The 24,002-nt window shown below is 46.1% G+C and overlaps 1 protein-coding gene and 2 gene segments (V, D, J or C); 1 reads left to right on the top strand and 2 right to left on the bottom strand.

The window, feature by feature from the left end:
- Window positions 1-305: 305 nt before the first annotated feature.
- LOC308492634 (immunoglobulin lambda variable 1-40-like) lies at window positions 306-3,799 on the bottom strand. The segment is given in 3 exons: window positions 3,754-3,799; window positions 3,307-3,641; window positions 306-449 (listed from the first exon to the last, which is right to left on the bottom strand).
- A 9,047-nt stretch (window positions 3,800-12,846) lies between these two features.
- LOC308492633 (immunoglobulin lambda variable 5-39-like) lies at window positions 12,847-13,428 on the bottom strand. The segment is given in 2 exons: window positions 13,383-13,428; window positions 12,847-13,268 (listed from the first exon to the last, which is right to left on the bottom strand).
- Window positions 13,429-17,381: 3,953 nt separating this feature from the next.
- The window catches only part of LOC308492691 (solute carrier family 5 member 4), a gene marked incomplete at its 5' end in the record, with an annotated part of 34,121 nt that continues 27,500 nt past the window's right edge, over window positions 17,382-24,002 (top strand). For both annotated transcript variants that reach the window (XM_081037902.1, XM_081037903.1), the window contains 4 exons: window positions 17,382-17,510; window positions 18,201-18,272; window positions 19,847-19,951; window positions 22,172-22,231. In XM_081037902.1, coding sequence (XP_080894028.1) covers window positions 17,382-17,510; window positions 18,201-18,272; window positions 19,847-19,951; window positions 22,172-22,231 — 366 coding nt within the window. The remainder of the gene's footprint in view (window positions 17,511-18,200; window positions 18,273-19,846; window positions 19,952-22,171; window positions 22,232-24,002) is intronic.

The raw sequence follows: 24,002 nt of genomic DNA, 5'->3' as shown, positions 1-24,002 counted from the left end.
GCATGAACAAGCAGAGATTTGTTAGTCTGCATAGACTCTCATGCAGAGGACGAGTCCTCCTGTGTCCCCAGTTCACAGGGTGCTGTCTCCCTGGGAGGTGCACCCTCAGCTCTCAGGCTGAGGGCAGAGAGAGGAGCGTGTGCAGCTGACTCTCCCAGGTCAGGCCCCATCCTGGCCCGGGTCCATGTGTCATGGGGGACGAGGGGCATGTCTCCAATGGTAACTAGCTACTGAGCACCCACCTGGTGTTGGGTACAGTGCCTGGCAGGGGCATCCAGGCTGAGCTAGACACCCTCATCCCTGCCTCATGGAGCTGACCCTGAAGAAGAAGCATAGGGGTGGGAGGTGCACAGGGGCCTCCCTTCCTCCCCTTCCACACTGGATGCAGGGAGACCAGAGAGGCCGCTGCTGCCCTCAGGGGTCTGCGAGGGGATGAGGTTGGTGAGATGCTAGGGGGGCAGGAGTCAGGGACAATATGACAGCTGAGGGGACATGGGCATGACATGGAGATTGTTAGTGTTTAGGTGATGATGTGGAGAAGTCCACAAAGTGATACAAACAGGAGGACAGAGATGAATCACATGACCCAGGAAAGGTGGCTGACCAGGAACAACGGGACCAGAATTCAGAGAAAGGAGGCTCTGGCCGGGCAGGTACCTCAGGGTAAAAGATGCGCTTTGGTTGGTCCGGTCACTGAGCTCACTGACTCCCTGAGTGTGATCCACTGAGGCTCCTGGAAAGGAAGACAGGGAGGAGCCATGTGTCAGAGGGTGAGAAGTGACAGAGGGAGGACAGAGTCCCCCCTTAGAAAAGATTGGATGGGAAGTGTGCGACAGACAACGTCCAAACTGTAGATCCCCTTCTTTGAGTGTGTCAATAAATGGAATCATGTTAATTTGTAAATTATGGTAACCAGAGAACATAAATCCAAAACTATCTATTGTCCTTTGAAACAATAATCATTTTATCTCCAACACACAATTTGCATCATTGGCCATATCTTGGTGACATAAAAATACTATGTTTTAAGACATTCTTTAAAATTAATTACTATCTCAGTGTTCTCCTCAGAAAAAATATGAGCTGAACAAAACCTGTGACACACTTTCGTGGTCTTTGTGTTTGAGAGTCACGTGTTGTAACTTTTTAAAACATATTCTCTAAAACTGGAAGGTTATTCACTGGGATGTTTAAGTGGATTCTTCCACCAAATCTATACTGTTGTCACTGAGGACTGTCCTTAAGCTCAGTAGTTACTTTTCTTAGGTCCTAAAGTGATTTCCAGAGGCTACTAAATCTTTTCTTTGCTGACCAGAAATCCACATTCCTTCGCCACACACACACTTTTGTGACAATAGGCTGAAGACAATTGTTTAAAGCCATTACCTCTTTGATTGGAAGGAGATGAGAACATAAGGGAGAGAGTAGAATTTGGGAAAATAAATAACCCTAGGTCTGAGGACAAAACATGATGTTGTAGATAGACACAGAATATTCCAGAATGTCCCTGACAAGGAAAGTCCAAGATACGGGAAACCAGGAGAGTTCAGCTGGGGCTCCTATAGTTGATTTGCATCCCAGAGGGGCAGAGTCACAGCGGAATCAGGGTCAGGCTGAGGACTCTCATCTCACTCCCTGTGACCAGGATCCTGTGAGGATGTCAGCCATGACACAGAGGTGACCAAAGAGAGGGATGGTTTCTTTGGTTTGGGAGCAGAAGCCCTCATAGGGAGACTGTAGACAAAAGATTTATGTTTTGACCCATGAATCTGGTCCTCACCTGACAGAGTGACAGGTGAAGGAGAAGTGCCCTGGAGTAGTGGGCAAGTGGCCAACACTGGGGGTTCTTGAACCCTCTTTATCTTCTTACTACGTCTGGGAAGTGAGGACATCTTTCTACCTCTCCTGACATACCCTGAATTTCATATCTGGGAGTGAGCATGTCTTGGCCTGGAATTGATCTGGGCAGGAATATCAGAATGGTCAGGGAGCAGAGCTATAGTTTGTGAGATGGGAACAGCCTGGCAGGTGTCACCTGCCTGATTCCAGTGTCCTCAGTACTTGTCCCAACCTGAACTAAACATGAGGAAAGAATGATGCACAGAGTGGGGACCTATTTGGTGAAACTTCCATTATTTTCTTATCCTATTTGGACCTCAAATCTCCCAGCCATGTGGTTAATCTGTAGCTGACCCCAGTTTCAACTGGATAGGCCCTGTGTTACCTAAATCAATCTGACAATCCCCTCCATTGTCACCGTGATGGTGACACAGAGATGGGGAAAGTGATTTGCTCCAGTTATCCTGAATACCAGGATTCCTGATCAATGGGTCAGGGAAGGCAAGTCTTTCTCTTTCTGATGGTGGAGGTTGTGTTTGTTGGATGAATGTGACACCTGGGACTACAAAGACATTTTGTGCCCCGGTGGGAAATATACCCTGGACACAATATTTTGGCTTGTTTTCCTCTCTCTTCTCCAAGAAAGTGTCTGTTCCCTGAGCATGGCGACCTTACTGTGTTGTCCACAACATATCCTTAGTCCTTAGACCCAAATCAAGCACATAGTAGGTATTCTATAAATGGTGTGGAGACACATCATCTGAACAATCGAGTATCCCAAGCCAGACACAGCTGGACCCTGTGTTCCTGGTTCTGTCCTGACCCTTGATATGGACTGAACTGTGACCCCTCAAAATCTTATGTAGACACCCCAAGACCAATGAGACTGTCTTTGGAGATCAGGCCTGGTGGGTGGTAATTAAGGTAACTGAGGTCGTGAGGGTGGTACCCTAATCAAGTAAAGCCCATATCTTTATACGAAGAAGAAGAGAAACCAGGGGTGAACGCACACAGAGAAGAGGCCATGTGAGGACCCAGGGAGAATGCAGCCGTCTGTAACCAAGGAGAGAGGTCTCAGGAGAAGCCAACGCACTAACACGTGATCTTGAACTTCTAGAATTTACATCTGTAAGAACCTATATTTCTGTTGGTTCATCTGCCTACTCTATGCATTATGTTGTGGCAGCCCTGGCACTAACACACCCCTCATGGACTCTGTCCCCAGGGCAGCCTGCCGCAGCACCCAGGAATTTCTGCTCAGTTTGAGAAAATCTGACAATGTACCGTCACCAAGGACAGTCTTTGGTGGCAGACATTGTGAGATGGTCACACTATTCAAAGTTTTCTTACGTGGGTTTAAGACCTCAGTTTTATGCCAACCAAAAGAGGAAGCAGCTGTCTTGTCAGAGGAGTGGGGTTTACTCAGAAAAGCCCCATTACAGGGGGAACAGCAGGTTTTTGTCTCACTTCTCCACAGGCCTGGAGCACTGTGCGAGCACCGAGACTTTTGTCATAGGACTGGCAGTGATAATCAGCCTCGTCCTCGGCTTGGAGGCCCCTAATGGTCAGGGTGCCCGAATTGCCAGATTTCGAGCCAGAGAATCGGTTGGGGACCCCTGAGGGTCTATTGCTATCACCATAGATGAGGAGTTTGGGGGCCTTTCCTGGGAATTTCTGGTACCACTGCACACTGTAACCATCCCCGATGTTGGAGCTGCTTCCAGTGCAGGAGATGGTGACACTCTGTCCCAGGGCCCCAGACACGGAGGGCGGCTGAGTCAGCACAGACTGGGCCCAGGATCCTGGAAGAGGGAGAGACACAGACATGGTGATTCTGGGTCTAGAGACAAGAGGAGGAAGCAGGGCCCCATGTGTCTTCCCAGGGTCCTTTCCCCTGTCCCCGTAGCCAGTCACCTGTGCAGTGAGCGATGAGGGTGAGGAGGAGAGGGGACCAGGCCATGGTGAAGATGGTCACCGAGTCCTGCCTTCTGTGGCCCCACAGCTGAAGCAGAGCTTCCCCCAAATGTCTCCCTTCCCCTCTTCATACTCTGAGAGAGGGAGGGTCCACTCATGCAAATGAGACCCCCCAGGTTTCTGATCCCTCACTGGGTCCTGGGTCAGACCCCTGTGCCTGAAGATGTCAGGGGTGTGGGCAGGGGAGGGGCTGTGTGGGTCCCAGGGTGTGGGGAGGTCACAGCTGTGACCGCTGAGCAGAGGGTACCAGGCAGTGCCAGGTGTCTGGTCTAAACTCTGATCACCCCCAGACACTCAGAAATGGGCCCTTTGCTCCACCTGGTGCCCAGACACAGAAATATTTTTGTGATATGGTGACTAGAGCCCATCAGAGACAGCTCCCGCCTCCCCACTGATCGGTCCACTGGTTACCTGCATTAAGGCGAGGACGTGTGACCCTGCAGGTAGCCTTCCCATCACCTCAGGGCTGTCTTTATGTTCTACTCAGATTATAAGGGTGTCTGTCTCCATCTCCCTTGGCTGTGAAGGTTATTTTATTCCTTTCCATGTTTCTTCATTTGGAGCATATCCCTCTGTCTTCTCATTTTGTTTGACTTTCTGTATTTGTTACTATGGATGAGATGAAATAGTTATCTCTTGCTATTGGAAAACATGGACTTGTCTAGAAGTGACCTCTGTGTAGACTGTGCTGTGTGCTGTGACAGGCTGCGTGGGGTCAGGGCGGACACTGCATCACCTGTGGCGCCAGCTGGCCTGCAGGTGTGGGCTCAGGGTGGGTGGCCTGTTGCTGGAGTGTGTACTTTGGGGCCCGGTTGTTCTTCCTGAGGTGATTTCCCAGAAGGGTGTCCAGGAACTCTCTACAGAGGCCTTCCATGTTGTCCAGAGCACCTGGGTAGAGCTCCCAGCTGAGCTCTCCAGGTGGAGAGGAAATGGAAACAATGGCGCTCACCTCCTCCTCCAATCCTGGAGACTCCCCTCAGGTCTCACAGCTTTCCCAGTCCCCCAGTTTTCTCTATGAAGTCTCTCTCTCTCTCTTTGTTGTGCAGAAGCTGCTCAATTCTCCCTCACTTGTCTCTCAGGAGAAATTGCCCTAAATGTAGGTGTACATACATTGTGTTCCAGGGAGAGGTGAGCTCAGTCTTCGAAAGCCACCATCTCAGACCTGCCTTGCTAATGAATTGTTCGGTAATGTTTGCATGATCATTTAATTTCTCATCATCTGTGCTTGAGAGACTCAATGCATGTTAGAACGATTCTTGTTAATTTCTGCTATTCTTAATAACCAAATGTGCCTCTGATAAGTTAGATAAAAAACTATTGTATGTTTAAAGTACGGACACCAATTTCAATGTGTGAAGTTATGGGGGGAGGTTACCTCACACCACCAAGCAATTCTGCAACACCAGCTGGGCTCCCTCTGATTCAACTCAATTGTGTCACTATCTACCTGGAGGCAGCATCAGATTCCACAGGTTATGGGTTCAGTCCCACAAGACTGCCCCCCATTCTCCCAACCCCACCCCAACTTCAGAAGCTGTCGCACAAGTCCAGGTTATCTATCACCTTTACTTCTGATCAGCTATAGATGGAAGGTTCCAGAGGTCTCTCCCCACCCTCTTAGGGTTAGATTAATTTGTTACAGGGGCCCACAGAACTCAGAGGAACATTTTGCTTACTAGATCAGTGGCTGATTATGAAAGGATATCACTCAGAAACAGCCAGATGGAAGACATGCATAGGGGAAGCTGTGGGTAAAGTGTGTGGAGCTTCCATGCCCTCTCGAGTGGCGCTACTCTCCAGCACCTCCAGTGCTCACCTACCCTGAAGCTTTCAGTGCCCAGGTTATTTGGGTTTTCATGGAGGCTTCATTACATAGGCACAACTGATTGACTCATTGGCCACTGATAAGTCATTTCACCTCCAGCCTCTCTCCCCATCCCACAGGTCAGGAGCCTATGACTGAAAGTTCCAACCCTGCAATCACATGGTTGGTTCTCCTGGCAAATATCTACCAACCTGAGGTGAGGCCCTAAGTCATCTCATTAAAAAACAAAAGACTCTTTTACAGCTCTCATCACTTAGGAAATTCCAAGGGTTTTAGGAGCTCAGTGACAAAAATGGAATAAAAACTAAGTATGTATTTCTTATCATAAATCACAATATCACATATGTGTATATATTACACACACTTGTATGTATGTGAGCTGTGGTCAAAAAGTACAGTGAATGTTTAAATTACAAAATATGTAAAAAAAAATATGTTACAGTAAAAGACACATTGCCATTCACCCCCCTTAAAATAAGCCCCCTGCTTTGAGCACTTATCCCATCGTTCTTGCCACTTTCTGAAGATGTTCTGAAGTCCTCTTTCATGAGTGTCTTTAGTTATGCTGTCATGGATGCCTCAATGTCTTGAATTGATTGAAAACATTTACCTTTCATGTTCATTTTGACTTTGGGGAAGAGCCAGAAGTCCCACGGTGCCAGATCCAGTGAATGAGGTGGATGGGGACACACCGTCATATGTTCATTAGACAGAAATTGCCATATGCCAGACGTGATGTGTGACACAGAGCGTTGTCATGATGGAGGATGATTTACAGCACACTTTAAAACACACCTTCTCTCAACCGTACCTCACACCTCACTGACTACACCAAACAAGCTGAAACTTGTCACACACTGTTACTAAGGTTCGACGTGCTCCTTCCCACATTGCAGATCCTGCCTTTCTGTTGGATGGCATTCGGCAGCTGCGTTCACCATGTGTGTTGATCACAACACGTATGTGTATTGATCCACACATAACGCACCTATATACACACTTATGTAAATTTTTGAAAAGAATGAGAGGATCTCAAATTTAGTACAAAAGGAAAAATGACAAAAGATAATTAAAATATCTGAAAACAAAAATATTAGCTTTCATAGGTGAGTACAAAATAGAATCACAAATACCATATTCGTTGGAAATGTGTTCTAAAATATGACAACAGACATAGTATTTATTACATATGTCACCATGCATAAGCTGGGAGGTCACAGTTACAAGCAGGGGCCCTGATGTGTGTCATCCCTACACACTGTCTCCCCATTCACAAGGCACCAAGGCTCACAATACTCTCTCTCATAGAGAAGGTCCGGGTGACAACTAGAAGCCAGTGGTGAAGTGATGATGGGAAGCTGCACATGGCAGAAGAACCAGGGCCCAAGAGCTTCCCCTGCAGGAGGAGCAGAGAGCAGCTCTCCTCTGCTTTGTGGGTGACTGCTTATCCCATGTAAGAGCTGCTTTGGGCTGTGCTTTTATCCCTGAAGGCCCATGCTGATGCCTGCTGCCCACCATGGGCTGGGGGATGGATGAGTCCCATTGTAGTCACTGCATCGTTTCCTGCCATAGTGTGTCAGGACCACATGTTGAGAGCTCAGAGGTTCCCATCACGATGGTGGCATCTGACCTATGGCTCAGAACCTGTTCAGATCGTATAGAACTTGTTTCTTCCTCCAAGTTCATGGTCATCAACCACACAGGCCTCCCAAAGATCCTGTTCTCAGCCCAAAATTCTCTGGTGCTGAAAGCAAATCTTTCTTAATCAAATAAGAGTTCTGTTTGCTAACATGCTGAGTACTCCTTACATCTATGTTCATAAATTATACTGTCCTCATATTTTCAGATCTGATACTGTTCCTGTTGGTTTGGTGTCATGGGTTTACTAAAATAAGAACTTGAGTTTGAGATAAATGACCTCTATTTTAAGTTCATAGAATGTCTTGAATGTTTGATGGAGTTCGCTCATGATACCTCTGGCTTCGACTTCGTTAGAGGGAAGAGCTCACTGAGTCGGTGTACATACGTCTGTATGTGGATAAGCATTGAATCTCAGAAACTATGGAGATGGTCAAGTGCAGAGTCAGCACAATACCTGGAAGAAGTGAGAGAAGGTGGTAGAAACAAGGGGATGACTGACACCTGGGCTCAGATGCCAGGAGGAAAGGACAGACCCATGAGCCCCGAATGTCATCTCCTTGTCCAGTGATTGAGGAAGGTGAGAGAGGAATCTGGGCCATTTTGGAGATGCCCCCAGAACTCTGATGGTTGGAGCTGAGCCCCCCTGCCTTACTCCCCAGCTAACTATTATTCTTAGTTCTCTCGGTTAGGTTTCCTCATAAAAATGAGTTCCTGAGGTGTGACTGTCTGTGCATCTTTCCTGGACATCAAGCCTGGACAGCAACTCCATGCAGGGTAAATAGTGACATGTGGTACAAGGGTGTGAGTCAGAGCTGAGCGTAGCTCCTGAGGCACCAGGTGCAGGAAAGTCACATGTTGTGAGGACACTGCTTGACCAAGTGTGGGAAGGTCATTAGAGGATTGTCCCACCTGGCCAGGCCCAGGACCCTGCCCTCTGAGTCCTGCTTACCTGAACCTCTGCTGGGCTCAGAGTCTCAGTCCGCCCAGCACCCTGCACACCCTGATTTTGTAGATGGATCTCTGGTGACACCACTCAGGACAGTAGAATGAGTAGGTGTCCTCCATAGGGTTTGTGCTAAGACATTAGTTGTCTCCGGGTCACTATTGTCAACAAGGCTGCCAAATACAGCGTGTCCTGCACATTCCTTAAATGACCATATGTGTCAGCACAACCTGGCATGTGAGTTTGCTTCTGCCAGGAGTCTGACTGATTATCCAATAGGACCATCTACAACCTGTTGCTGAAACTTAAAAGCTTACAATCCCCCAAAGTACCTCATACGTGGAAACAAATCTGCATGGTTTTCCTTAGAAGTGATCTTCTTTGTGACTGTGCTGTGTTTGTTGCTGTCGCTGTGTGAGGGTCTCCTGATAGGTTCCCCACCGCCATGTTGCAGGCCCAGGCCTGACATGTCTGCCATTGCTGTGGAAACACATTGGTGTTGGAAACAGGATTTTCTGCTGTTACATCCCACTCTAGGTTTTCATTTGATTATTGTAGTTATCCTGACAATTCATTGTTTTCTTGTTACTTGTATACATTAAAAATATTTGAGTCTATTTTATAATTTTTCTGGATGTGAAAATTGATATAAAGAAACACTTCTATGAAGGGAATTCTCCCTGTTATAGATTCTTCCTCCACTACTGGTTATGGGGCACCCAACACCTGTTATCTTATCTCAGATCCTAGGCCCAGATTCATTTCACTGGCAAATGCTCCATGAACCGGCACTGAATGAAAGCAGAACTTTCTGGAAATGGTAGTATACTATGGAGATTATTTATAATAATTGGTGTTGGGACCATAGACACTAGGATTAAAATAACTAAAATGTATCCAATGCCATTTGTAAAAATGAACCAGAGAGGAAAATAACTGGAGGAGAAAGATAAACCCATCTCTCCTAAGGATTCAGGACTCAGGAAATGACCAGCAAATCCAGGGGCAGGAGGAGGGGAGATCCATGGGTTCTGGCAGAGACGTAAGTGGATTCCCCCGATGACACAAGCTGGGCTTCTGCTCTCACCTCATCTCCACCCCCACCTCATCTATACCCACCACGTGTGGACAACTATTTTTGCTTCTAAAATCAAATTGATTGTGTTTGTATGGGGAGACCAGTAAGAAAAGAACTTATTTTCACTGATCCCATCCTCTGCTATTAGTAGCAAGTGTCAGAGGAAGACACACCCTGAGCAGATGCAGGTCACAGGCAGGGATAGAGGAGGGATGGGTCAGACAGGAGTGGAGGGCAGGTCGTGACCTCACTTCACCAGGGCGCAATAGCTCTTGGTGACATGGAGGGTAAAGTCAGGTGTCTGACAGTGATCATCTGTCTCGTTCTCAGTCTGGAGCCCAGAGCTGGTCAAGGAGACCGAGCTGACAATCCCAGAGCTGAGAAAAGCAGGCTGGTTACCCAGAAGGTCAATCAGTGCTGTCCTAACCGCACACATAGGGGTTCTCCCTGCGAGCCATTGCTATGGGAACCCCCAATGTGTCTGCTGCTCCCTGTGCAGGAGAAGGTGCATTCTGAGTCTGGGTCTTGTCCACAGAGTCAGGGCCTGAAGTAATTTGAATCAAATCTGGGTAGTTTCTGCTCCCTGCTAGTCCCCAGCCCTACACCTACACCCTGGACTGTTGACAAGCTCCATCATGTAGGAGAGGAGAGGAGGACACAGGCAGTCCCTGCAGACTCGGGAGAAACCATCATCAGAGTCCCCATGGCACGGAGTGTTTTCAGCTGTAGGAAAGACATCCATGGACCTTCTTCACCCACTTTCCCTGGACGAGGCTCAGGCTTTACCCAGCATGTCAGGCCCCAACTTCCCTGGTGCCGAAACCCCTCTCCTGACTTTGAACCCGAAGGCTCAGGAACTCAGCCATGTGGACCAGCGGGTAGCACTGTGAATCCTGACCCAGGATACTGTGAGGACCGCTGTGTGCCTGAGGACACAATGTCAGGAACAGAGCAGAGTGGATCTGTCTCCACAGGGCTCTCTCTGGGGCCTGACTGTGACAAGAACTCACTGCGGGGACACAGACCTTCACAGAAGATGACATAGAAGGTGCAGATACTGACTCTTCCAGAGCAGGAGGGAGAGGAGCCTGGACACCGTGAGGCTGCTGTGGGGACAGAGCAGGGCCTGGGTCTCCAGCAGGGACCACCGGGGACCGGCTTGCAACTTCACTCCCTGTACTGGAAGATTTCTAATCCCTGCCGTGGCTGTCCTCACACTGCATGAGGGAGATTGAGCTCTGCGGGAAGTTCTGTGACAGAACTTGGGACAGAGGGACCGGCAAGGGGACATTCGGGGACAGCTGGAGGAAGATGTCCACAGAGGACACAGGGAAGGGGTGGAACAGCGTGTGCCCCGAGTTGGGACAGGAAGGTGAACACTGAACCCCAGGCTGTGGGTTAAAACTCAGATGTACTGCAATTTTGACATATAAATCAAGGTCAGAGCCAATTACTTACTAGACGTCCTAATCAGTCTACTCAAACAACTCTGTTATTATTCCCAGTGGGTCAGTGACTCTGGTGACATTGTTTATTCAGGAAATTCCCAGAGGATCTAGGGCACCTATGCAGATGAGCACCACATTCTAAAACTTCCCCTCCACACTTCTAGGCCAATTCAGTTCTTATTATATTTCTGTTTTCCTAATAAAAAATGACCATGTGATTTCTAATTATAATTTACTATCTATAGTATGTAATCTGTCACCTATATTATAACTCCCAGCATATAAACTATTCCGCCATCCAGAAGATAAATTGCACCATTTTGAACATTTACCACAGCCCTGGGTGAAAATCTGCTCTTCTTTTCTGGACGCTTGTCTCAGGGGTCAATGTCATAGAGACCCCAGTCTCTTCCATTCTTCCCGAATCCCTCGACTGAGGAAGAAAGTCAAGGCCATTTTCCATTAACCCCTGTACTGATTCCATCGGCGTCCCTCAGTCCAGGACAAATGACAGTTGTGGAGGGAAGTTTCCCTCCTGATAAGGACAGTAACACCCCCAGGCCATATAGGACAGTGTCTCAACCTAGTGACAGTCCTTATGGGGGTTTTGTGCAAAATGTATAAACCCCTCCTGCAGGAGCTCTACATTCCCCAGGGGTCCCGTGAGCCTTACACTGCAGGATGACAGGCTGCTCAAGCCACGAAAACAGTGGCTTGTAGGGGGCATACTGACATTTTTTTTTTTTAATTTAGAGCCCAGAAACTTTATAGTCATTGGCAGCATGTAAGAAGTCAAATCTATTCTTTAACCATTACCCCATGGCCTATGTAAGGGTTCAGGAACTCTGTCATAATTAACAATCTCAGCATCACAGGGTCAAGTGACAATTCCTTCCACACAAACTGTCCCCAACACAAGAGCGGATTCTCCTTTCCACAGCTGGTCCAAGCTCCGAAACACACAGATTCAGAGGGAAGGTTGTCCTCATTTGGCAGCACCTGCAAGTGCAAACACCACAACAATGTCACGTGGCGTCCCCACCCATCGGGCTTTCATGGGGAAACGTACAAGAATGGGCTCAGCTGATCCACAGCCCTTCTACCCTCACCTGAGCCTTCATGAGAAGCAGACATGGGCTGGGCCAGGAGCAGCAGGATGTATTTGGGGTCCTGGAGAAGCAGCCCTACTGAGAGGCTCGGTCTGTACTAAATGAAGTGGGTTAGAGGCCGTGCAGGTGATGTGATGGGGGAGATTGAGCAGCGGCTCAGGGGAGATGCGTGGACGTGACTGGGATCCGTGTTCACTGCACCTGGAAACGCAGGGGAGTTAGGTCACTGGGGGAGGCCCAGATGGCTGTCCAGGCCACCTCAGGTCAGGTCATCCAGAGAGAGTTGGAGTCACCTACATGTGGCTGCTTCACTCTGAGCAGGATTGGAAGCCAGTACAAAGGGCCAACCCTATACTGGGAACAGAAAAGAGGAACAGGGAAGGTGCTTCTGATGAGCCGCCTCCAGAAACCCCTCAGCCCCTCACCTGTGCGGAGAGAAGGATGAGCAGGGCAGGACCACAGGCCAGGGCTGGAATGTTGCAACAGTTGGGTTCCTAACACAATAGGATAGGGAAATAGCTTCCTCCACATTTGTATGATCCTTCTTCGAGTTTGTCTTGGATGGATGTTCTTCATCTGAGTGTCCCCAAACCGTGAGTGTCCTTAGCCTGACATCTTGGCATGAGATGAGGAATAGGTGGTTCTTACAGAACCTGTCTCAGTGGTGAGGGAGCATGACCCTAATTTACCAGTGCTGGGCCCGGGGACTGAGCAGAAGCGCTCAGACCACCCACATCTCTGAGTCAGGTAAGACCCTGGGCTGGGCATGGGTGGGGGCAACCACCTCCTTCCTCGTCTATCATTCCCCAGGAGCGGTACATAGCCCTAAGGACTATTTTGTACCTGTATAGACATGATCAGCCTGAGAAGATATCAGCAATCAATGAATGAACATTTATTTTACCTAAGGAAAATTAGAAAAAAAATGCACATCCAAGAGTCTCAGGAAGACTTACTGACAAAAGAGGGACAATAGATGTCACCCTGAGTTAGACTTGGTGCAAGGCACAGGGATGATAGCCCCCATAGGAAGAGCACAGCGGGGGTTTTAGTCTCATTTCCCCATGGGTCTGGAGCACTGTGTAAGTACCACTGTTGCTGTGCAATGTAGCACAGTAATAGTCAGCCTCGTCCTCAGGCTGCAGCCCAGAGATGAGCAGAAGCCCTGCATTGGCCGAGGTGTCTTTGGATCCAGAGAAGCGGCTGGGGACCCCAGAGCCTTGTACCTTGTCTGAGTCTGACTTGAAAGCCAGAAGATACCGGGGAGGGCTCCCTGACTTCTGCTGGTACCATGCAATGACATATCCACCAACAACGAAGCCGCTGCTCAGGGTGCAGGTGAGTCTGGCTGATGCTCCCGGAGATGCAGAGAGGGAGGACGGCTGAGTTAGCACAGGCTGGGAGAGGGAACCTGCAAACACAGACACTTATGGTTTCTCGGCCAAGAATCAGGAAACTTTCTCAGGATTCTGAGCAAGGAGGAGTGAAGCTAGAGGATACCCTGCTCCCTGAGGCCTGTCCATACCTGTGCAGTGAGAGAGGAGCACGAGGAGGACAGGGGTCCAGGCCATGGTGCACACAGCCCTCCTGTAACCCAGAGCTGGGCCTCAGTTGCTCCAGGCTTCTTTTATCTTCTCCACTGGCCTGAAAGAGGAGGGGCTGCTCACACAAATGAGTTTCCCCTGCTGGAGAACCTGCATCACCCTGACCACAGCTGAAGTCTGAGCTTAGTTCTTTAGACAGACAGGGTCTGAGGGTGAGTCTCAGAGTTTGTCCCCAGGCAGGGACCATGAGGAAGCACCTGCTGGGTCCTGACACAGACCTGTGAGCAGGACCCTCACCAGCCCAGAGAGGACACAGCTGCTGAGTCCTCTTTAGCAAACACAGGCACCAGGGCCCCAGGCCTGGGGAGTTTGGGGGGATTAAACAGTAGGGGTCCCACTGTCAGACCCTGGGGGAGGCCCACAGCGCCCCCTGCTGCCCACTGGTCAAACTTCAGTCTCTTAGTGGCAATAATGGTAGTAATTTAGGCCTCATAGCTGGGTCACTGTCATTCCTCCAACATCCATGGGCCACAAGCCCTGCTCTATCCCATGGCAACTGATATTAACAAGCCGCCTTTTCCATGGAGGGAATTCCTAGACTGCGAGGAGTAAGAGCGGTGGCAAATATGACCACTGGACGAGACAGAAGTACCTGCAGTAAGAATGCAGAGGGCTCTGGGATTAAGGACTGAGCAGAAACAGGAAGGAGGCAACTGGAGATCTAGGTCTGGAAGGGGTGCGGGGGTCCTGCTGGTGGAAAAAGAAAGCGCTCAGTATTCCGAGAAGATAGGCTCGGATCTTGGAAGTTCAGCAGAGTTTGCAAATACTCAGCTATATGAAATAGAGTCGATTTGTGGAGCAGATGGCAGAACATAAAGGTGACCATTGCTGTGGCCTGATGGTATTAAAGCTGCTGGCCAGGTAACAGTCATCGGAGCCACACTGTAAAGAACTTTCTCTGTCATAAGGAAGAGACCCACATACACTAAGTACAACTTCAGTGAGGGACGATTTTCATACAATCATCTGCCCATAATTGACTGTAGAATGTGGTTTCTTCTCACATGTGTGCACCCGTGAATTTATTACCACAGCCAAGGTAGTAATAGTATATCTGTCACACTTAAATGTGTTCACATGCCCCCTTTGAAGTCTCTCCCTCCTGCCTCCTCCTCCACAATCCCTAGGTAATCCCTGATCTGCCTTTTGTCATTATAAGATAGTGCATAATGCATAGAATTTCCTATGAATTGAATCTTATTTTTTCTGTTTTTCTCCCTTCCTTCATTTAGCATAATCTTTTGAGGTCTAGCCATGTTTTGCATGTATATATAGATCAGCCCTTCCTAAATAGTATCCCATTAAATGGCTATTCCTCTGTGTGTTTATCCATTCACCTGTGAACAGGTATTTGTGGTGTTTCCATGTTGGGAACTATTACACATAAAGTGTTATCTATATTATAAATAAATATATAAATGTATGTATATGTTAATATATAACTATTAATAGCATGAATGTTTGATTTCTTAGCTGATATGTCTGAATATATAAAGTTATGTCTATTACAAATGAATAAAGTTGCCATGCATATTGGTGTATAAGTGTTTGCACTGATATGCACTTCATTTTTTCTTGGGTAAAAATAATAGCTGAATCATAAACAAGGCATATGTTTAACCTCTTTAGAAAATGGCAAAGTATTTTCCAAAGCAGTTTATCGAATTCCCACTCCCACCAGCAGTTTATGGGAGTTTCGGGTCCACATCCTGACCAGAACAGTATAAGGTCAGACTCTTCACTTTCACCCATTTTCATACACATGTTGTGAGTATTTTTTTGTTTTGATTTGCATTTCCATATTATTTCATGATGCTTCTCATGTGTTTGTTTCCATCATGTACATCTTTGGGGAAGTGTCTGCCGTAATTTAATGGAGTTACCTTCTAACCATTGAGTTGTATGAGTTCTTTATATGTTACAGATACAAGTCCTTTGCCGTAGTTATGATTTGCTTATATATTCTCAGTCGATCACTTGTCTGATTGTTCTCTTAACAGTGCCTTTCAAAAAGCAGGGGATTTAAACTTTGATGAAGTCCAATTTACCAATTTATTTCTTATGTTTGTTACATATTTCTACCTCACTGTAGTTGCAATTTCTTTTCTTGATAACTTATATTGTCGAGGACTTTTTTCATTTGCTTATTGGCGATTTGTATATTTTCTATTAAGATCTATTTATTCAGCTCTCTTGCCCATTTTAATGGGTCATGTCTCTTTTTTTTAAATTTATTGGGGTGACAGTTGTTAGTAAAATTACATAGATTTCAGGTGTACAATTCTGTATTACATCATCTATAAATCCCATTGTGTGTTCACCACCCAGAGTCAGTTCTCCTTCCATCACCATATATTTGATCCCCCTTACCCTCATCTCCCTCCCCCACCCCCCTTACCCTCTGGTAACCACTAAACTATTGTCTGTGTCTATGAGTTTTTGTTTCTCATTTGTTTGTCTTGTTTTGGGTTTATATACCACATATCAGTGAATTTTAAAAACTGAAAATAGCAAGTTTTGGTGACTATGTGAAGAAACTGGTACCCTTGTGCATTGCTGGAGGGAAAGCACAATAGTGCAGCTTCTTAGAAAACAGTTTAGTGCTTCTTTAAAAGGTTAAACATGTTGTCCTATGACCCAGCAGCTCTATTTCTAGATGTATACTCAAAAGAGTTGAAAGCAGGCACCCAAACAGATATTTGTACACCAATGTTCATAGCAGCATTACTCACAATAGCTAACAGGTGGAAACAACCCAAATGTCCATTGACAGATATATGAATAAACAAAATGTGCTGTATACATGCAATGGAATATTATTCAGCCTTGAAAAGGAATACAATTCTGATACATTCTACAACATGGACGCACCTTGAAAACAAGCTAAGTGAAATAAACCCAACACAGAAGGACAAATATTGTATGATCCCACTTATGTGAGACACCTCGAACAGGCTAATTCAGAGAAAGAGTGTAGAATAGAGGTTACAAGAGGCTGAGAAGAGGGAGGACTGGGCAGTTATTGTTTATTGGGTACAAAACTTCTGTTAGGAATAATGACAAGGTTCTAAAAACGGATAGTGGCGATGGTAGCACAATATTGTACTAATGCCACCCAATTGTACACTTCAAAGTCATGACAATAGTAAATTTTATGTTATGTTATGTATACTTTACCAAAATAAAATATGGGGGGGAAAGAGTGTTGAGGCTTCACTTTTAACTTCAGGCGATGGAGGGGTCATGGGCATTGAGTGCTAAAATCACTATCACATGCTTTTAGGTTGAAGTCACCCATTGTCAAAACCTCTGGCCCAGTCCACTCTGATGTCCACAGCCCTGTCTGCCCCCTCTCCACATGCAATGCTTATAGAGCCCCTATCTGTCCTGCATGGGCCACCACAGTCCTGAAGTGTCATATGACGCCACCTTAGATTATCTGTTCCAGAGAAATATGGGGTTTTGGAACCATTGAAATACACAATTAACTTCACTTTCAGGAGATATAATTCTTGGGTCAGGAATCTTATCTGCTCTGTTAGGGATCCTCACCCCCTATCCTTCCTGACTCTTTTCTGGCCCTTTAACCTGTGTCCTCCCCTCGTTGTCCCCATCATCTCTCCCTAATCTTCATTCAACCAGGTCGAATCTTCTTAAAGACCCTGTCTTTCCACACAGGGAACACCCCACCCTCCACCTCCAATTTCTTGTCTCTCAGCCCTCATTCTCATATTCCACTTAGACCAACGCTGACTGCTGGAGGGCCAGGGTCTCAGAATTGTAGAGAAAAGGTTTAAAGGTCCCTATGCTCAGGAGCTGGTACTGATAGCGTGCCCCACCTGCTCGAGGCTGATCATTAACCCAGAGCCTATATAAAGGAAAGGGCCCTTCCTGGGATGGGGACGACATCGCCTGCAGCCATGGCCAGCACATTGAGCCCCAGCATTGGGACCCCAAGCCCTCCTGAGATGTCAGAGCGCATCCGAAACGCTGCTGACATCTCCGTCATTGTTGTCTATTTCATGGTGGTGATGGCTGTCGGGTTGTGGGTATGTAGGAACTCCATGGGCTTTGGTGGGAACAAGGCTTGGGGGTAAAACATGTAAAGGAGGGAACCGTGTGGTATGATAAGGCTGACAGACATTAGCAACTGTCACAGATTTCATTGTCCTTCTCTTAGAATCATTTTCTTGTGTGTGACGTCAATAATGCTTGCACTGACTTAATTGGTTCTCCTAACAACCCCAGCGAGTGAATGGAACCAGCACTGGGCACTTCAGACTTACTCTGTTCAGCATCTCCAGCATGTGGCATAACGAATAGACACATTATTTTTATTATCTCACTTCTTTTCTTTTCCTTTGTTGTTTGCTCACTCTCTTAGTTGAGTTGGAGGCTTAGTGCATTGGTGCTCCTTCTTTCCTTTTAGCAATGAGTTTGAGGCTGCAAATTTTCTTCCAAGCACAGCTTTGGTGATACCACACATTGTTTTCATAAATGAAAGTAAACAGAGCAATTAGGACAAACCTTGAGGGATATAATTTCCTAAAGTCCCTGAGTTCCCATGAAACTACGATTTTGAAGCCCTTTACAAATCAATGCTATATTACGGTCTCCAGGAAAATGTTTCTTCAGGAGAGCTGGAAGAGGTCACTTTCCTCAGCAGCATGGCCAGTCTCTGGGGCATCTTGATTGCATCTGCTGTGCTTTGACTGTCACATGTCTTCCCTTCCGCTCAGGCCATGCTGAAGACCAACCGGGGCACTGTTGGAGGCTTCTTCCTGGCTGGTCGAGATGTGGCCTGGTGGCCGGTGAGTGGGTCAGAGTTTCCTGGAGAGAAGTGTCCTGTGTGTGTGTGTGTTTAAGAGTAAATGAAGGGAACCTTGGGAATGCTTATCATTTCTGATGTGCATTGGCTGCTGCCTAAATCCCTGACCTCAGGGCTCTGCCCCACTGGTCCACTAAATGACTGTGTGTCACCAATTATGACAGCAGGTGTAGTGTGGCATTTGAGAAAACCCAAACCAGCTCTGCTTCAGTATTCTTTTGCCCTTGTCCTCATCAAGAATCTTCTGTCTTGGCCCCTGATGATCCCCAGCAGACTTCTTCTCTCTTCCCAATCCTGAGCTAATGCTGCCCCTCTTGGGTGGATGAGTGTCCCCTGCTGCTTTCCTCCTTCAACAACCAGCTCAAGCCCTGCTTCATTTGAGAAGCCTCACCCTGCGCTATCGCCTGAATATCTAGTCCTTTGTTCCATGCAGCTGTCATAGTGGAAGTGTGTGCCCTGTGATGGTGCCAGTGGTGATGCCTCTTTGACTCTGGCCCAGTTGGTGTCTTCCTTGCTGGGTTCTGATGTCTAGTCTGCTTGGCAAGAGTCTCATTGCAACAGAGGGTACGTCTTCTTCTCTGAACCCAAGCACTGTCAGCTGTGTGTTGGGTATACAGTGAGTGCTCAGTACATGCTTCCTTCGGATCTTCTGACTAAATAAGATGAAGGGAAGTGGAGATCAGTAAATGACCTGGGCAGGATGGTTGAAGCAAACCAATTGCAACCTCGAAATGGGTGTCCAACCAATCCCATAGCCACTAATGAACTTAATCCCATCCCCTGGTTCCAAATGCCTGAATAGAAAAGGTGATTTTTACAGAGGGCTGAAAAGATGGGAACAGAAGAACAGGCGCTGCAGGGGTCTCACACCTCAATTCTGTTCACTGGTGCTCATCAGTGCCCCCTCAAGAGATCTCTCTTGATCTTCGAGATTCAAGAATAGTAGACAATACAATGGGAAGACAGGTGGATTAAAGGAGGGTGCTTAGAGCCATAAAGATGAAGAGGCACCTTCTTCTACCCAATTTTGGGTTCCTTGAGGCTGACTGAAAGGGCCGATGGCAGGTCTGGCAGTTCTTGGCCAAGGACAGGCTGAACTTGGAGCATTCAGATAGATAGATTCATGTTCCTCTAAAACAGGCATCAGCAAGCTCTTCTGTAAAGTGGCAGATTGGAAGTACTTTAGAGTTTGTGGGCCAACACAGCCCGTTGCAACCACACCACTGGGCCATTGTAGGACAGAAGCAGCCGCAGTCAATATGTAAAACCAGTGAGCATGGCTGTGTTTCAATAAAACGATTTCTGGACACTGAAATTTGAATTTCATATAATTTCACAAGATATCATTCTTCTTTAGATTTTTTTTAACCATTCAAAAATGTAAAAAGTACTCTTAACTTACCAACCATGCAAAAAACTAGATTCAGCCCACAGGCCGTAGTTTGCTGACTCCCGCCCTAAGGAATAGATATGGAAGCATCTCAATATTGACTTGCTTTCATGAAGTCTGATTTGAATCTTTTAACCCTGATCCGAGTGTGTTCTCTTGGATTCCAGATGGGTGCCTCTCTCTTCGCCAGTAACATCGGCAGTGGCCACTTTGTGGGACTGGCGGGGACCGGAGCGGCTTCGGGAATCGCCACGGCAGCGTTTGAATGGAATGTAAGTGAGTGCATAGGCCTTTTCCTTTCAATCAAAACTCTATCCATGTATGCTTTTCTGGGAATCTGCATAGGATAAATTCCTCTTTTGTTTGATTTCCATTTTTCCTTCTCCTAACCCACCCGTTGTTTGAAATTCAGGGCCTCCCCTGTGCGTCCCTATTCTACCTGGGCCATTCCACTCACATCCCCACCTCTGAGACTTTGCTCAAGCAGTTATTGCCCTCCCTGAGCAATTATACTCTGGGTCCTGCTCTGAATTGGATGCAGGCAATAGAAAAATGTGAAAGCAATGGTCCCTTCTTTTGAGAAGCTTACATCCCCGTGGGAGAGACGGGTGTGAATTCACTGCAGTGTAGACAGTACAGGGAGAGAGGCATGCATGGAGTCGTGAGAGATTTCGCACCAGACAGACATCCATCCGAGATGATGGGTGGGGTGTGACATGTGTCAAGGGAGCTTCCTAGAGCTGATGCCACATGCATGCAAAAAAACTGACAGAGTGCCTCCTGATTAAGAAAGTGACAGCAGAGTAAGGAGTGAATGATTTGGAGATAGTAGGTAGAATCTACAAGATATTGCGATTGAGTTCCTAACTGGTCTACTGCCATTTTATCAGTAGAAGTTGTGTTCCCTTCATTAGACCTTAATTTTTTTAAGGACAGGGACCACCATCTCCTCTTATGTCACTTATACTGCCTCCTCATTTAGCTCTTGGCTGAGTACATGCCATAAATATTCCTTGAGTTGCCTGAGGTTTTTTTTCCTCTGTTCTTTCCTCTTATCTTGTCTAGTGTTTGCATGTTCATATGTCTGTATATCAGTCAGCAGGAGATGCTTATATGGAAGAAAGTTGGATCATAGTAATTGTGTGAACAGACCATCCCAGGATGGACTCAGCAAGTAACCTGGAGTCATCACAAATACCAGTGCCCCTCCCTTGTTGAAGATTTTACCTCTAGTTTTACTTCAGCCGTATTGGGGACCAGAATGGACCCAGCCTCCATACATGGCCTATGGCCTTAGTTTTGTCTTGATTGTACCAGGGACTCCGGAAAGGAGCCAGCTTCCAGAGGCTTGGACAACATGTCTTATGGCCCCAGTAGGTGTGATTATAAGGCTGCCGAGAGCCTGGCTTTTTTAGCTTGTGACCTTGGGCCTCTTTAATCTCCATGAGGCTCAGGTTCCCCCTTTAGAAGACAGAAATAACTGTGCTTATCATATCTTGCCTCACCTGGTTCTTGTGAGAATAGCATGAGTGATACATGGGAAGACTCTTTGTAAACATTAATATTAATACAAGATTATATTATTATCATTATTATAAGTGGCAAGACTTGGGGGATTCTGGGAATATCCTCGTATCTGCAAATTTCTTTCTCATTGCTTTGTTGCTCTGTATAAAATTCCTGCCAGGCAAGAATTTCTTTTGGCAAAGATGGTATGACTTTCCAGTGGTCCAGTTGTGCTCAGATCTATCATTATCTTCTGTCTATTTTTCACCATGCATCTTTTGTCACACCCTAAGCCTCCGGAAATGGCAGGTCTTTGAATAACATTATTTCATTCAATGCCATTTTGTTATAATGTTGATAAGAAAACAAAATTCATTCCCAGTCGGGCCATTATCTGTGGAGTTTGCACATTCTCTCCATGTCTGTGTGCGTTTTCTCTGGGTACTCCAGGTTCCTGAGATGAACTGGCATGTCTAAATTTTCCCAGTCTGAGTGAGTGTGTGTGTGTGTGTGTGTGTGTGTGTGTGTGCAGCCTGCGCTGAAAGGGAGTCCTGTCCAGGCTTAATTTTCACCTTGTACCCTGAGCTGCCAGGAGAGGCTTCCGCCTCCTCGACCCTGAACTGGAATAAGCAGGTTGGAAAATAATTATCTTACTTGTTTTAATTAATCTTTAAGATTAAACGAACGTATAACTCACATTTATCTCAATGTTTAAGATTAGAAGCGCTTGGGGTCTTTATTTAGAAGCGTGGTGATGTGTTTGTAACCAGAAAGGTGCTGTGGGAACTTAACTCTCTTTTGCATCAATCCGCCTGTGGGAAAATCGGGTTGGTTGCACATCATTTTGTTTAAAGTTGCAGTTTCCAAGAACCTCTCAACAACAGTGAGGACTGACTGTATTTTGTTTTCAAACTCAGAGATCGTGAAGTGACAAGGCAACCACGCCACGCCTCTCCGACTTCACACTCTTTTCTTGGTTTCTCTAGGCCGTGCTGCTGTTGCTGGTCCTAGGGTGGTTCTTCGTCCCAATATACATCAAGGCAGGGGTGAGTGTACAGAGGTGTCCTCAGCACATCTGTCAGGCATTTATGCATTCGCTCATTCTTTCTGCTCAGTCACGAAACCTGGGCAATACCACTTGTCCTAGGATTTCTGGGCTCACATGAACATCAGTCCACGAAGTGCTGCCAGACTGCTTTTGCAAATGGCTTCAGTCAGCTGTTCCCTGGCCATCACTATTGTAAGGTTCCCATTTTTCCACGTGCTTACCGACACATGGCATTTTCCTTCATTCTAATTCTTGCCATTCTGACATTTGTAAAGTGGTATCTGTTTTTTAATGAAGGGGTAGGATATACCATAGCTATGGTGGCTCCCCTTCATCCTGGGGGTTGCCAACTACCGTGTTTCCCCAAAAATAAGACCTAGCCGGACAATCAGCTCTAATTCGTCTTTTGGAGCAAAAATTAATATAAGACTGGGTCTTATTTTACTATAATATAAGACAGGGTCTAATATAATATAATATAATATAATATAATATAATACCAGATATAACATAATACCAGGTATAATATAATACCAGGTATAATATGATATGATATGATATGATATGATATGATATGATATGATATGATATGATACCAGGTCTTATATTAAATTTTGCTCCAAAAGACGCATTAGAGCTGATTGCCTGGTAGGTTTTATTTTCGGGGAAACAGGGTAACTGGGGCACTGCTCTGTCTCCCTGAGCCCTGTTTCCACTTTTATTCCTCTTGCTGCTGGTGCTCAGACCATGAGTGCTACATTCTGAAACAATTCCTGCGATGAGGGTGCTCAGGGGCAAGCCTTCTGGCTAGGCCTTCTGCAAGTCACCATATAGTCTCCATTTGCTCCTCCTGGGGTCCCTCTAGCTCCAAGTTTGAACAAGCTCTGTTGGATGATGCTGTCCTTGGTTCAAGGGTCTGTGAAAAAATAAAATAAATAACTGGAACCACTTTAAAATGGAGTTGGAGCTGCCATCCCAGAGGAACTGCCTTGTGTGTCTTATGCCTTGCAAGGCATAAGCTCTGTTTGGAATGGTAAAATAACCTTTGGCCTAAAGCAACCTTGTATTCTAAAGAATTGCTTACAAAAATACCAAGGAAGCAGATATTAAGACTACTGAACTGATGACTACCATACTGGAAATTAAAAACATTGCTTAGAATTAACATCACTGTGTTAGCTTTTATTCACCAATAGAAATGCCTTCCTTCTATTGATGTAATTGTTCTCCTTCCCTTTCTCATAAATCCCTCTTGCCTTTGTCTCCTAATCAGGACACTATATGGGCTTCTGTCTGAATCAGTGCTTCCCAAATTGCTATTCTTTGATCTCAAATAAATGCTTGTCACCTCTTACTTTGAAAAGTCTTTTATTTTTAGGTTAGCAGACCCATGCCACAAAGCTCATGCGTGTGTGCATTATCATCTTTCAGGGGCTCCTCACCGTTTCTGAACCACCAAGAATTCCCTTTCTTCTTTTTGATAATATTATACAAATATTTATTTAACATTCTTTTATACGAGAGGAGACTAAATCATGAGCACAATATGCTACTTTTATGCTACACATCACAATTCATCTCATATTTCAGTAGTGATAGCCACAGGTTTTTCCTCTAAGCAGAGATTTAGTATAATTCTCTTCTTTCCAATAATAATAATCACATAAATATATACCCAAATACATATTTGCATTTTGTTCAATTATCAATTTATTATGTACCACAATTGTGCTTCATCATTTACAATATTTTTAGTAGACTTCAACATT

This window comes from Rhinolophus hipposideros, assembly GCF_964194185.1.
Source record: "Rhinolophus hipposideros genome assembly, chromosome: 24".
Lineage (NCBI taxonomy): Eukaryota > Metazoa > Chordata > Mammalia > Chiroptera > Rhinolophidae > Rhinolophus > Rhinolophus hipposideros.
This window is presented reverse-complemented; position numbering and strand designations above follow the sequence as displayed.